Here is a 15441-nt window from a genome sequence, read left to right on the forward strand (position 1 = left end):
GAGAAAGATCATACTCCATCCACAAGCTAACAGTAAGGCCAGCATGTGGACAATAGAGACAACCAGGAAGGAAATGTGTACATGTATTCATCGTACCTCCTAGTCCAGGACGCAATCTGTTGTCATAACCATCCAGCAAGCGGTCCAAGATCCGGGTAAAGATGGTGATGTTGTCTTTGCTGTCATCAGGAATGGGTTCTCTGTGCCCGGTTACAACCCTGTGGAGAAGAAAAAAGAAAGAGATTCAGGTCTCATAAAGGAAGTAAAGGCCCCAATAAACTCACGGCAATGTTCTTTTTTGTTCTTTGTTTAGGGGTAAAAAGTTGTTAAAATTTTGCAAACTGTAGTGCACAACAAAAATAACAGCTATGAGAAAACAACAGTTAAGAAAGGGATGTGGATGTGTTTGCATAAGCTCTGCAACTCGGCACTCCAGTCTAGTCACATTACGATTATTTTTACCACTTATACAATATGTTGCTTTAAAGCAAACAGCTTTACAACATTAAATATGAAAAACAGTTTCAGTTATAACTTTATTTTCTACTTTAAAGCTGCTCTCCGGTGTGTTAATTTTTTACACTTTACACGTGGACGTCTGACTCTGGACTGAACAGAAGAAATTAACCTGAGAAGATTTCTATGTCAAAGAAGTCGGAGCCCCAGAGCATACCTACCCATTACGTAATCGCCATGGACCAATGGTAGTTTGAAGGTGTTTACCAGCCAGAGCGAATTTTTATCTTTTGGTTTCAAACTTCCGAAACAAACTTAAAACAAACTTGATTTTGAAATGACTTCACACAAGATCATTCTTCGATTTCGCTTGAAGTATATTGGAGGATTAAGGATGCATTACAAACAAAGATATGAGTCAAAATCGGCTAAGGGTTAATTAAATGTAATAAATCATGTAAAAATGTGTAGCAAATTAGCTCTAAAGAAATATTAATAATCAGTAATAACTTGTTATAATTGATTATAAATATTTGGATCAGTTAATAGAATTAACTTAATGTTGTAAATTAATACTACTATCAATTAACTTGTTTGTCCTGTGAACATTCAGTGTTAATTGTTTATTAATTCTAAGAAATGTACATTTCCGGGGTATGGAAAATGTCTTTCTTACTTTACAGTACAACTAAGAGCAAGTAGTCAAAATCTATGATTAGGGACTCCAGTATATGAGCTTGAGACACGGACAACTTTACGTGTGACATTAACAAGACTTTATTAACCAGACTAAGCATTTAAACCGCTTAAACATACACATACATACATGCATACAGTTTACCAAGGGAAAGAGAGCTGAAGCAGAATACAGGAAAGCAAGAAGTTATAGCATTGTTTGAAATCCAGCAGATCAACAGCCTTGATCAAACCATCAGGTTAGTTCTAACACGCCCTTCTTAAAAAGGGTTCACACGGTTCACAAATCCTTGTGTTCATTTTGTGGATCTGTTGGTGTGTTGTAGGTGTTGGGTCTATGTGTGTGTTGCTTGTTTGTTGCCTAGTGACCAGCTCATCACTCCAATCAGTCACTTCAGCTGCAGCTAGTTTACTGCCTATATCTAGCTGGAGTGAGTTATGCTGGGTGTTGGTTCATTACTCATGTCTTGTTCTCATGGCCAGTTACCTCGTCAGAACTGCTTGCTGTGTTTGATCCCCGCATTCTCCTCTGAGTCCTGTGTGGCGCTGGATTACCAGTTTGGGAATTTACATTGACCAGTCTCTTGTAGTGCACCCTGAGTTTCTTCCTTGTCTGTGATTCCACTTTGAGAGTTCCTGCATTGCACCCTGAGTATTCCAATTATGGTATCGTCTGTCAAGTTTCATCAGTCTCCTGCATCTTGTCTGATCTGAGTACTTTCTCTGTCTAATAAACTTGAGCTACTTGCATTTGGATCTGGAACTCGTTATTGTGACAGAACGAACCGACCACCATCATGGATCCAGCAAGTGTGTCCGAATTGAGCGCAATCCTGTCTAAGAGCGATATTCGCATGCAACAACAGGAGGAACAGACGATAGCCACAGGTCGCGCTGTCCAGGCGCTGGTGACCCAAGTCTCCAAACTAACGACCCAGCTGCAACAACTAAGGACTGAGACTGCGTCTGTGCAACAACAAGTCACCGCCATCCCATCTGCTTTTGCCGCTCAGAGTCAGACCACTCGTGCCACTGAGCCCCGTCTTCCGCCTCCAGCATTCTACTCCGGTGAGCCCCAGTTATGTCGCTCGTTTTTAGCCAAATGTTCTCTGTACATCTCTCTTCAACCTTCGTCATTTCCTACGGAGGAGGCTAAGGTGGCCTTTGTTATAACCCTGCTCTCGGGTCGAGCGGCCAGTTGGGGAACTACTGTGTGGGAACAGAGACTTCCGTGCTGTGCTTTGTTTGAGACATTCTCCCGGGAGCTCAGAAAGGTCTTTGATCACGCTGCTTCTGGTAGAGAGACTTCTCACGGAGCTGCGTCAGGGAGATCGTACTGTAACGGACTATTCGATTGAATTTCGTACATTGGCTGCGGAGTGTGGCTGGAATTCAGAGGCTCAATGGGACATGTTTTTATATGGACTTTCTGAGACCATAAAGGATGAAACTTACTCTTTGGATTTACCCACGGGGGTGGCTAAACTTATAGATCTGGCTATTCAGGTGGATACGAGACTACGGCGATGGGGTCCACGGACACAGCGAGAGTGGCCTGCCAGTGCACAGAGTAAGGTATCTTTTTCTCCTGGTGAAACTATGTCTTTTCCAGATCCTGAACCCATGCAAATGGGCAGGTCCCGTCTATCGCAACAGGAGAAACAAAGAAGAAGAGAGAGGGGACTGTGTCTGTATTGTGGAGCCGCCGGTCACATCGCTCTGCAGTGTCCGGTAAAAGCCAGCACCCGCCAGTAGGTAAGAGGTTACTGACAGTGGAACTACAATGACTAAATCCTCTTTTTCAGCTACTCACCTTTCTGTCAGTTTGAAATTACCTTCTCAGAGTTTTGATTGTGAGGCACTGGTTGACTCGGGAGCGGAGGGTAATTTTTTAGACATTAACCTGGGTCTTAAGCTCATGATACCGGTGATGACACTCTCTCAACCTATCTCGGTCATTGCACTTAATGGTCAACTATTACCCTCAGTCACACATTCCACTGGCACCTTAAGATTCGTCACCTCAGGCAATCATTCTGAGGATATTGACTTTCTTTTGATTGACTCTCCTTCTGCTCCTGTGGTTCTGGGACACCCCTGGCTGGTGCTCCATAATCCTCATATAAACTGGCATATGAATTCTGTTTTCGCTTGGAGTGAATTTTGTCATGCCACTTGTTTGTTGTCTGCGTGTTCTTCTGTGTCTTGTTCTGTGTTTCAGGATGAACACAGATATTTGTCTAACGTGCCTTCGGAGTATCTGGACCTGAAGGGAGTGTTCAGTAAGTCTCGGGCTGCTTCTTTATCTCTGCATCGTCCCTATGACTCTGCTATAGATTTACTGCCAGGTATGTCTCCGCCTAAGGGCAAGTTATACTCACTTTCTGCCCCAGAAAGGGAGGCCATGGAAAAATATATTTCAGAATCAGAATCAGAATCAGAAAGAGCTTTATTGCCAAGTGTGCTTGCACCCACAAGGATTTTTTCTTGGTACTGAAGCTTCCAGTGCACATATACAAATACAAATACAACAAGAAACATAGTAATACAAATTCTAAGAATAAAATATTTAAAAAATAAATAAAAATAGTATAAAAGTAAAAAAGTAGGGTCACAGTTGGGTTTAGTCCGAATAAACATTTACAGATTATGAACATATTTACAGTATTTTGAGTAGTATGAATAATATAAATATAAATATCACCTTAGTTAGAGAATATTACACTAGACAGTGGGAGTCTAGCGCATGTTACAGATTATGAACATAGTTACAGTATTTTGAGTAGTATGAATAATATAGATATAAATATCACCTGAGTTAGAGAATATTGCACTAGACAGTGGGAGTATTGCACTTACAGGAATATGCCTTGGGGGGCATGTTAAGTGTTCAGAAGGGAAATGGCCTGTGGAAAGAAACTGTTCCTGTGCCTGGATGTTCTTGTGGCCAGTGATCTGTGTCGCCGTCCTGACGGTAACAGTTCAAACAGGGGGTGTCCAGGGTGAGTGGAGTCTGTGATGATTTTACCTGCTCTCTTCCTCACTCTGGAAGAGTACAGGTCCTGGAGGGTTGGCAGGGGGGCACCAATAATCCTCTCTGCAGTCCGGACTGTCCGTTGTAGTCTCCTGATGTCCGATTTGGTAGCTGAACCAAACCAGACAGTGATGGAAGTGCTTAAAACAGACTCAATGACGGCTGAGTAGAACTGGATCAGCAGCTCCTGTGGCAGATTGAACTTCTTCAGCTGGCGAAGGAAGTACAGTCTCTGCTGGGCCTTTTTCACAATGGAGTCAATGTGATTTGCCCACTTCAGGTCCTGAGAGATGGTACAGCCCAGGAACCTGAATGACTCCACTGCTTCCACAGTGCTGTTCATGATGGTGAGAGGGGGGAGTGCTGGGGTGTTTCTCCTGAAGTCCACAATCATCTCCACTGTTTTGAGCGTGTTCAGCTCAAGGTTGTTATAGCTGCACCAGACTGCCAGCTGTTCACCCCCAGGCTGTAAGCAGACTCGTCACCATTTTGGATGAGACCGATGACAGTGGTGTCGTCTGCAAATTTCAGGAGCTTGACAGAGGGGTCTTTAGAAGTGCAGTCATTAGTGTACAGGGAGAAGAGCAGTGGGGAGAGAACGCACCCTTGGGGGGCACCAGTGCTGATGGTGAGGGTCCTGGATATTTTTCTGATTCTCTGACAGCTGGGTTCATCCGCCCTTCCTCTTCTCCAGCGGGGGCAGGGTTCTTTTTTGTGGGTAAGAAGGATGGTTCTCTGCGACCGTGTATTGACTACCGAGGGTTGAACAACATCATGGTAAAGAATACCTATCCTTTGCCGTTGATGTCTTCAGCCTTCGAGCGTTTGCAGGGAGCATCCATCTTCACAAAATTGGACTTACGTAATGCTTATCATTTGGTTCGCATAAGGAAGGGGGATGAATGGAAAACTGCTTTTAACACCCCCAGGGGGCACTTTGAATATTTGGTTATGCCTTTCGGGCTGTCTAACTCCCCTGCAGTTTTCCAGGCACTCGTGAATGACGTGCTGAGAGATATGGTAGATCAGTTCATATAGGTTTACCTGGATGACATATTGATATTTTCTTCTTCTCTCCAGGAATACCTTCAGCACTTCAGACGAGTGCTCCAGAGACTGTTAGAGAATGGGCTTTTTGTCAAGGCGGAGAAATGTTCGTTCCATGCACAGTCGGTTCCATTTCTGGGTTATATCATCTCCTCCGAGGGTGTGTGCATGGATCCTGACAAGGTTAAGGCTGTGGTGGATTGGTCAACTCCAGATTCCCGTAAGGCCCTACAGAGGTTTCTGGGGTTCACCAATTTTTACCAGCGTTTCATTCGCAATTTCAGCCAACTAGCCGCTCCTCTGACTGCCTTGACCTCCACCAAGACGACATTCAGGTGGTCTGGTGCAGCTGAGGCTGCATTTACCAACCTCAAGAGCCGCTTCGTTTCAGCTCCCATTCTTGTAGCCCCTGATCCATCACGTCAGTTTGTGGTGGAGGTCGACGCATCAGAGTTGGGGGTAGGAGCGGTTCTTTCCCAGCGCTCACCCATGAATGATAAGATGCACCCTTGCACGTTTTTTTTCTCATCTTTTATCGTCTGCTGAGTGTAATTATGACATTGGTAACAGAGAGTTACTGGCAGTCAAGCTAGCGTTGGAAGAGTCGCGCCATTGGCTAGAGGGTTCGGGGGTACCTTTTATCGTCTGGACCGATCATAAGAACCTTGAATATATCAGATCTGCTAAACGACTTAACTCCAGGCAGGCTCGGTGGGCACTTTTTTTCTGACATTTTGACTTTTTACTATCGTATCGTCCGGGTTCTAAGAACATCAAACCCGATGCTTTATCTCGAATTTTTGACTGTTCCGTTCGCCCGTCCACTCCCGAGTGCATTTTTCCTGAGAGACTCATTGTCTCCACACTCGTATGGGAGATCGAGTCGAAGCTCCGTTCGGCCTTAGAAGGGGTAACACCTCCGCCCGAGTGTCCACCGAGTCGTTTATTCGTGCCGGAGCAGTTACGGTCCGACGTGATTGTTCCATTGTTCCAACATAGCATGTCATCCAGGAGTCAATCGCACCAGTTTTTTTGGTCAAGCAACGATTCTGGTGGCCTTCTATGGCTCGCGACATTCGAAGTTTTGTTTTGGCATGTTCAGTCTGTGCTCGTGGTAAGACTTCCAATCGCCCACCGGATGGGTTACTCCAACCGCTGTCTGTCCCTTCGAGACCCTGGTCCCACATCGCGCTAGATTTTGTCACTGCCCTCCCAGGGCAATACGGTCGTTTTGACCGTAGTGGACCGGTTCTCGAAGGCGGCTCATTTCATTCCCTTGCCCAAATTACCGTCTGCCAAGGAGACAGCGGTTGCCGTCATAAATCATGTCTTTCGTTTACATGGCCTCACGATGGATGTGGTATCTGACAGGGGTCCCCAATTTATTTCCAAATTTTGGAGAGAGTTTTGTCGTTTACAAGTGTCAGTCTTTCTTCTGGTTTTCATCCTCAGAGCAACGGCCAGACCGAGCGTGCCAACCAAGATTTAGAAAGAGTGTTGCAATGTTTGGTCTCTCAGAATCCTTCCTCCTGGAGCCAGAAACTCTCGTGGGTTGAGTACGCACATAACTCATTACCAGTGTCATCCACGGGCCTATCTCCATTTGAGTGTAGTGTAGGGTACAAGCCACCTATTTTTCCCAGTCTGGAATCCGAAGTCACGGTCCCCTCTGCTCATGCATTCGTCCAGAGGTGCCGCCACACTTGGAGTAGAGCCCGTGACACTCTCTTCCAGGTTGGAGCGCGCACGAAGGCTCAAGCCGATCGCCACCGGTCGAGGCCTCCCTACGTCGTGGGTCAAAAAGTGTGGCTTTCTTCCAGAAACATTCCTCTCCGCTCCGTATGTAACAAGTTAGCTCCCAAATTCATCGGCCCGTTCACTGTCACCAAGATTCTTAGTCAGGTGGCAGTCCGCCTCAAACTCCCTCCTGCGTACAGGAGAATTCATCCCGTTTTTCATGTCTCCAAATTAAAACCCGTGTTTCATTCTCACATTAACCTGCCTGTCCCAGTCCCCAGTCCCACTCTCAGTTGTTGGGAGAGTGAGTTTGCTGGATTATTCATTAAACATTGAAAGATGTTCACTAACCCGGCAAAGTTTTTCAATTAGATTGGCATTTATTCTCTTTAACATGCAGTGTGAAGTATTTCACTCAGTTCCCTGATCATTCCAAATCAATTTCAGCGAATGAAGAACAAATTTATACTCGCGTGTGTTATGATTTATGCACGTTATCGTTTCTGATATACAGCATGTTAAAGGTAATAATTATTTATTTCTTAGATAACAAGTATTCAGTAAAGTGATTTATACTAATGTGTGTGTTGCTGTTTTTAGTTCTAATATTTCAACCGACAGCAAGCCTAAGTTTTTGATGAACGTGATATGCGAGGGGTGCGAGGGGTCCATATGCGAGGGGTGAACTATGTTTGACATTAATTATAAGACGTGCAGAAAATTTTCAAAATGCTTTTTTGTGTAGGTCGTTATAGTTGTTTTACAGAATTTTGTGACTTAAATAAATTACATGTTACTCAGAGACTGACATGTTTGGCTTGTCAAAAATGCTACATTCAGTTGATGCAAATTCATAGACTTTTGAAAATCAAGAACATTTTTTGTTTGTCTTTTGGCTTTATAAGCCAAGGCGATGGCATCCACTATCCAGTGGGCCATCCTCTGCTTGGAGACAGCCTTTCCCTTCTGCTGGCCTCCGTAACAGACGAAGAGCTGGTCTGAGGCCATGAGGCTTTGCGTTCAGTCCACGTATAGGCGCAGAGCACGAACGGGACAGAGAAAAGCTAGGGCTGGATCTGCCTCCTCCGAGGGCAGCGATTGCAGGTTCACCACCTGGTCCCGGAAGGGAGTGGTAGGAACCTTGGGCATGTATCCGGGACGGGGTCTCAGGATTATATGAGAGTTAGCCGGGCCGAATTCTAGGCACGATTCGTGGACCGAAAATGCATGCAGGTCCCTCCCCTACCCTCTTGATGGAGGCCAATGCAACCAGGAGCACTGTCTTCCAAGACATAATTTTTAACTGTGATTGCAAGGGTTCGAAGGGTGGTCTCTGAAGTGCCGAAGGACCAGAGACAAGCCCAAGAGGGTATCGAGAGCGGGCGAGGCAGATTTAGTCTCCCTGCCCCCCCCCCCCCCCCCCCTATGCAGGTTCCACTTCAACGCATAGAGGAGCCTCGTAGAGGGGGCTTAGAACCTCTGCGTCCTGTCCAGGGACCAGACATGGAGTTTCCAGAGGTCTGGAGGCGGGTGCCATAGGGTGCCCCGTCTCTGAGAAAGCTCCAGTTCTGGGAACCAGGTCCGGTTGGGCCAGTAAGTCGCAACTAACAAGACCTGCTCCTCGTCCTCCCTGACTTTGCACAGAGTCTGTGCAAGAAGGCTCACTGGCGGAAACGCAACTTGCATAGGCCCCGGGGCCAGCTGTGTGCCAGTGCATCCGTCCCTTGGTCAGGGAGTAACACAACAGGCAGTGCGACATGTCCGGGGCGGCAACAGATCTACCTGTGCAGTCCCGAAGCGCCAATTCAGCTGGACCACCTGTGGATGGAGTCTCCACTCGTCGGCTGCACGGTTGAGCAGGCCCGGAGTGTGAATGGCATGAAGCAACCTCAGATGCTACTAACTCCATAGGAAAAGATGACGGGCGAGTTGTGACATGCGGTGGGAGAGTAGATCACACTGGCGGTTGATGTATGCAACGGCCGTAGTGCTGTCTGTACTGACCAGTACATGCTTGCCTAGTAGCGGCGTTTTGAAATGGCCCAGAGCAAGGTGTACTGCTAACAACTCAAGGCAGTTGATGTGCCAATGCAGTTGAGGCCCCGTCCACCCGTTGTACGTGTCTCCCCAGCCAGTGGCAGAGCCATCCGTGGTGACCACAACATGCCTGGACACTTGTTCTAGGGGAACACCTGCCCGAAGAAACGAATGGTCTGACCACAGGCTGAGAGTTTGGCAACAGTGCGGGGTGATAGAAACCCGGCATGAGCTGCGCTGCCATGCCCATCTCGGGACTCGACCATGGAGCCAGTGTTGAAGCGGCCTCATATGAAGAAATCCAAGCAGCGTCATACTTCCATACTGAAAAAAGTTCTTCACACACATCCGGGAAGACACGGAGGCGGGGCAAGGCGATTATGCGTCGCACTGCGCCCCCAGTGTAACCCGGACAAGCATGGCTGTCAAGTCTGAATCTGATTCAGCATGAGCACGCACACCATATAGTGGGTGCTCAGCATCATCTTCATTTCCAGAGCGTAACAGCCCTCTCTCTGATGCAGCGATCGACATCTAATCCTCCCCTGAAGCCCGAATGAAATGCTAGGTCCATAATGAGAATGAGGCATGCGAGACAGTAGCCGCGTTTCCATTAAAGATTCGCGCAAAACTTTTGCGATTTTTTTCTAAATATCGATAAAAAACTATTGCGAAATGACGGCGTTTCCATTAACCGATGTTATGCGACTAAAACGTCATTTTTTTCCTCTCGCGATAAGTCATTCCAAAAATCATGGCAACGGACGTTGGTAAGTTTATATCACAGCCACGTACCGCACTAGACATTATTATTATTAATGGAAGGAAACGTAGGCATGTTATCCAAGCATTGATGGCAAGGAAAGAGCTTATACTGTGTCTGTGAGCGGCACATATGAAGTGTTTTTGGGTTTTTCTCACTCATTTCTGCTCCGAGGTCTTGATTGTGGTATTTCTTGGTTTAGAATCCAGTATTTCTGTCATTCTTCCGTCTTTTATGAATTCAATAAAGAACTCCGTCTCGTATTCTGTCCAAACACACCGCGCCTTCTAAGTCAGCTGACCTGTAAATGCGCAAAAACTGTTTCCATTGCAGTTTTGCGAAATATTTCTTTTTCGAATTGCCTGAAAAACCACCTCATGCGAGCGTAAAAACTTTTTTGCGATAAATGGGAGTTTTTGCGAAATTTACGTGTTTCCATTATATATATGATATATATATATATATTAGGGCTGGGAATCGATTAAAACATTTTTTTAACATTTTTTGCACAAAAATTTGCACAATTTGCTGTAATTAATTGCAATTAATTGCATTTCCCCCAAGCTTGTAATCATCAATATTTAAACTTAGAATCACCTAATTAAATTAAACAACACAGGGGAAAAAAAGGAACAGAAAATAGACCTATATATATTAAAATAATATTAAACATCAATATATCAATATATTATTCTTTTTCAATAATCAATCAACATAGTCAATTTAACAGATTTTTTTTTCTTTTTTTTTTTTTACTAATTATCAAAATAAAATATAGTCCTACAAAGCTATTATTACCAGAGCATGTGATCAGAGCAGGTAATTTTACCATTGTTGCCCAGCATGACTATACCAGCTCAGCAAACAGAAGTCTACTACAGAAAAATGTCACGTTATTTGAGCGGACTTTGCTTTTCCAGTGCGTGATCGGTACATGATTGGAGCGTTTGGGCCGTTAACGACAGCAGAACGCGCAGCGCAAACACGGAGCAGAACTTTGAGCAGAGAGCGCAGCAGCGCGCCAACACACACACACACACACACACACACACACACACGGAACAGAGAGCGCAGCGCACACACGGAGCGGAAAAGACCAGCTCATGAAAGCTGCGCGAGAATGAAACCTGATCGCCGAACACGGCATATTTTCGGCCTTTTCAATAGCAGCCACAACAGGAAATCATTAAAACGAGGCAAAAAAAAGAAAAGTGCTGCGTTAATTGCGTTATTTTTTTTTTTTTAACGCGTTAAACATCTCAAATTAATCGCAAAGATTAATGTGTTAATTCCCCCAGCCCTAATATATATATATATATTAGTATATATATTAGTGCTGTCAAACGATGAAAATATTTAATCGCGATTAATCACATTAATGTCATAGTTAAAGGGTTAGTTCACCCAAAAATGAAAATTATGTCATTTAATGACTCACCCTCATGTCGTTCCAAGCCCGTAAGACCTCCGTTCATCTTCGGAACACAGTTTAAGATATTTTAGATTTAGTCCGAGAGCTTTCTGTCCCTCCATTGAAAATGTATGTACGGTAGACTGTCCATGTCCAGAAGGGTAATAAAGACATCATCAAAGTAGTCCATGTGACATCAGTGGGTTAGTTAGAATTTTTTGAAGCATCGAAAATACATTTTGGTCCAAAAATAACAAAAACTACGACTTTATTCAGCATTGTATTCTCTTCCGGGTCTGTTGTCAATCCGCGTTCACGATTCCGCAGTGACGCTGCTGACGTAAGACGCCGCTGACGTGTTATCTGGTGCACCCGAGCTTCGTTTACAGTCTGAGGGAGACGCACGCTGTATTCAAGCTATTCTACATAGTTTGTATTTTGGTATTGCTATATTTTTTAAAATGGTGTGTAAGTGTGCATGTCGAGAGCGTCAGCAGCGTCTTACGTCAGTAGCGTCACTGCGGAATCGTGAACGCGGATTGACAACAGACCCGGAAGAGAATACAATGCTGAATAAAGTCGTAGTTTTTGTTATTTTTGGACCAAAATGTATTTTCGATGCTTCAAAAAATTCTAACTAACCCACTGATGTCACATGGACTACTTTGATGATGTCTTTATTACCTTTCTGGACATGGACAGTATACCGTACTGTGTACGGTAAAAAAATGTTTTTTTATTGAAAACAACACTGGCATATACTGTAGTGTTCAATTTCACACTAACATTCTCACTTGGAGCAAATAATCTCTCACACAATGTAACACTGTCCATCAATAAAAGGGTGAAAGAAATACTGACGAGGTCTTGATATTGACGAGGTGGCGGAGAATTCGCATCAGCTGTGTGTGTGCTTGGCCATCAAGTGGTAATTCAGACTGGATGTGCTGCAATGATAGCTCAGTTCACAACGACAAAACACACAGATCACTTTGGTCTTGTCAATTGAACCATTTGGCCACTTTTTTTAAATTAAACTTTTCATTCAGAATCTTATTGGCATTCATTTCGGCGTCTCGCGCTCATCATTCATCCACTCAAAACGTAACGTTAAAGGGGGTCGCACACTGGACGAGAAGCGAAGCGCCTCGTATTTAAAATTAGAACACATTATTCTCTATGAGTACACACACCGGCGACGCCATTCGGCATTTTTATTGCTGGCCATAAACTGAGAAAGTGCGCGTCCGATGTGCGATACAAGTTGTCCTAGACGCGGCTTCTCGTCCACTCTTTGTCCAGCTCGCAAGCCCAAACAAGTGTGTGTGCGGCATGCCTGTTGTTTTGTTTCCAGTCTAGCTAGATCCAGTGGTGTTGTAGTTTTACTAACGTTACTAGTTGTTGCAAAAGCATGTGAAAAAAAACTACAAAGTTTGCTAGGCGTTAATCGCACGATAAAAAAAATGACGCCGTTAAAATGGGTTTGTGTTAACGCCGTTATTAACGCGTTTAACTGACAGCCCTAATATATATATATATATATATATATATATAGGCTTATATATAAATGCAGTTCATTACCCCTTTTAAGTAAGGATAATGGCGTGTTTTATTTTACTATTACTTTATTCAGTTTCTGTAGTATTTTTTTACTTGAATACAACTGCTGTGTAGACCTGACTGAACACATACTCAGCAACTCAACGCTTACATTAGACTGTGGACAGCTTCTTAGCATTAGAGCATGCAGACCAAGTCAGTAGGAAAATTAGTTGAAGTGAGAAAAAGGAAAGAGAAACAGAAAGACAGGCAGAGAAGTGATATAACTTATGTAAGTCCAAGTGGATTAGTGAAACCTGTCACACAATTGAATATGGCTTTGCAGAAATCCCTGCTCTGGGATTTGGCAGCATTATTTCCCAAAAGTTGCAAATGGGGTCTTGAATATGCAGCCAAGCGCTGTTTCTTTAATTACCTGAAATATGCAGAATAATTATGTCCTGCTGGGGCTGTGATTCCCTGATGAACAATGCAATGGCACGATGGAGGGCATGATAGACAGAAAGCTGATGAGATGAGTACTGTCCTCAATCAAGGGCTGCGCTGGAAGCGACCTTGCACCAATTACATGCTGACCTTTAAAGGCCTTAAAATAGCATGTAAACTGTCTAAAATGCATGTAACAATGTTCCATTAGGTTTTGCTTAGTCCTCTTGTGGCAGCCAAAAAAAAAAGTTTCTTGTTGTAGTCATTTATGCACAACATTGGTTAGTCATTTGTGGGAAGAATGACACAGAGAGAGAACACTGAGATAAATTATCCAATATTTTCAGCTGAAATGTATTTGTACATTTATCATTATTTATCATTACGAAAAATATGTTATGTTATGAAAATAACAAAACAATTAAAGTTAAAATTAATGTCTAGTATGCTGGAGGTTGGTCAAATTAGACAATCTAAACAGAATTATAATAATACTAACAAGCTGTTCCAGGAAATGTTATGTAACATAACTATAATTGTAACAATAATAATAATAATAATTATATATATATATATATATATATATATATATATATATGTGTGTGTGTGTGTGTGTGTGTGTGTGTGTTTAAATATGCATTCAAACAATATTTTAATACATTTAAACATTATATTCTTAATATTTTTATCTTTGTTTATATGTTTGAGCTTATACACTCACCTAAAGGTTTATTAGGAACACCATACTAATACTGTGTTTGACCCCCTTTCGCCTGCCTTAATTCTACGTGGCATTGATTCAACAAGGTGCTGAAAGCATTCTTTAGAAATGTTGGCCCATATTGATAGGATAGCATCTTGCAGTTGATGGAGATTTGTGGGATGCACACCCAGGGCACGAAGCTCCCGTTCCACCACATCCCAAATATGCTCTATTGGGTTGAGATCTGGTGACTGTGGGGGCCATTTTAGTACAGTGAACTCATTGTCATGTTCAAGAAACCAATTTGAAATGATTCGAGCTTTGTGACATGGTGCATTATCCTGCTGGAAGTAGCCATCAGAGGATGGGTACATGGTGGTCATAAAGGGATGGACATGGTCAGAAACAATGCTCAGGTAGGCCGTGGCATTTAAACGATGCCCAATTGGCACTAAGGGGCCTAAAGTGTGCCAAGAAAACATCCCCCACACCATTACACCACCACCACCAGCCTGCATAGTGGTAACAAGGCATGATGGATCCATGTTCTCATTCTGTTTACGCCAAATTCTGACTCTACCATCTGAATGTCACAACAGAAATCGAGACTCATCAGACCAGGCAACATTTTTCCAGTCTTCAACTGTCCAATTTTGGTGAGCTCGTGAAAATTGTAGCCTCTTTTTCCTATTTGTAGTGGAGATGAGTGGTACCCGGTGGGGTCTTCTGCTGTTGTAGCCCATCCGCCTCAAGGTTGTGTGTGTTGTGGCTTCACAAATGCTTTGCTGCATACCTCGGTTGTAACGAGTGGTTATTTCAGTCAAAGTTGCTCTTCTGTCAGCTTGAATCAGTCGGCCCATTCTCCTCTGACCTCTAGCATCAACAAGGCATTTTCGCCCACAGGACTACCGCATACTGGATGTTTTTCCCTTTTCACACCATTATTTGCAAACCCTAGAAATGGTTGTGTGTGAAAATCCCAGTAACTGAGCAGATTGTGAAATACTCAGACCGGCCCGTCTGGCACCAACAACCATGCCACGATCAAAATTGCTTAAATCACCTTTCTTTCCCATTCTGACATTCAGTTTGGAGTTCAAGAGATTGTCTTGACCAGGACCACACCCCTAAATGCATTGAAGCAAATGCCATGTGATTGGTTGATTAGATAATTGCATTAATGAGAAATTGAACAGGTGTTCCTAATAATCCTTTAGGTGAGTGTATATCTCCATATTAATAACAGTCTGAGTAATTCTGAGTCTTGAAATGTAAACTCCCAAGTGTTGGCTTTCTAAATATATGTAGGTCTTGTGTCTATTCAGAGTGACTTATGAGCAGCAACCTTTTTATTTTGGGTATGCCAAAATGGGGGCGGAGGCACTTAAGGGGTTAAACGACAGAGTGCCCACATAGCTACAGTATACTTTGCAACCTGCAAGTTCATGAAAACGTAATGCTGAACATTAATGGTCTGCCTCAGATGTGACTATTAATGACTGACAAAACACAAGTCTCTTACATTCGCTGGTGGAAATAATCTCAAAACATTTTGGGAAAATGTTAATAAT

At 43.6% G+C, this 15441-nt stretch overlaps 1 protein-coding gene across 1 annotated transcript in view; it reads right to left on the bottom strand.

The window, feature by feature from the left end:
* The window catches only part of gabra3 (gamma-aminobutyric acid type A receptor subunit alpha3), a 668187-nt gene that overhangs the window by 540179 nt on the left and 112567 nt on the right, over positions 1-15441 (bottom strand). The window contains exon 3 of the mRNA XM_079847030.1: positions 97-218. Within this exon, the coding sequence (XP_079703156.1) occupies positions 97-218 (122 nt within the window). The remainder of the gene's footprint in view (positions 1-96; positions 219-15441) is intronic.

This window comes from Squalius cephalus, assembly GCF_949319135.1.
Source record: "Squalius cephalus genome assembly, chromosome: 17".
Lineage (NCBI taxonomy): Eukaryota > Metazoa > Chordata > Actinopteri > Cypriniformes > Leuciscidae > Squalius > Squalius cephalus.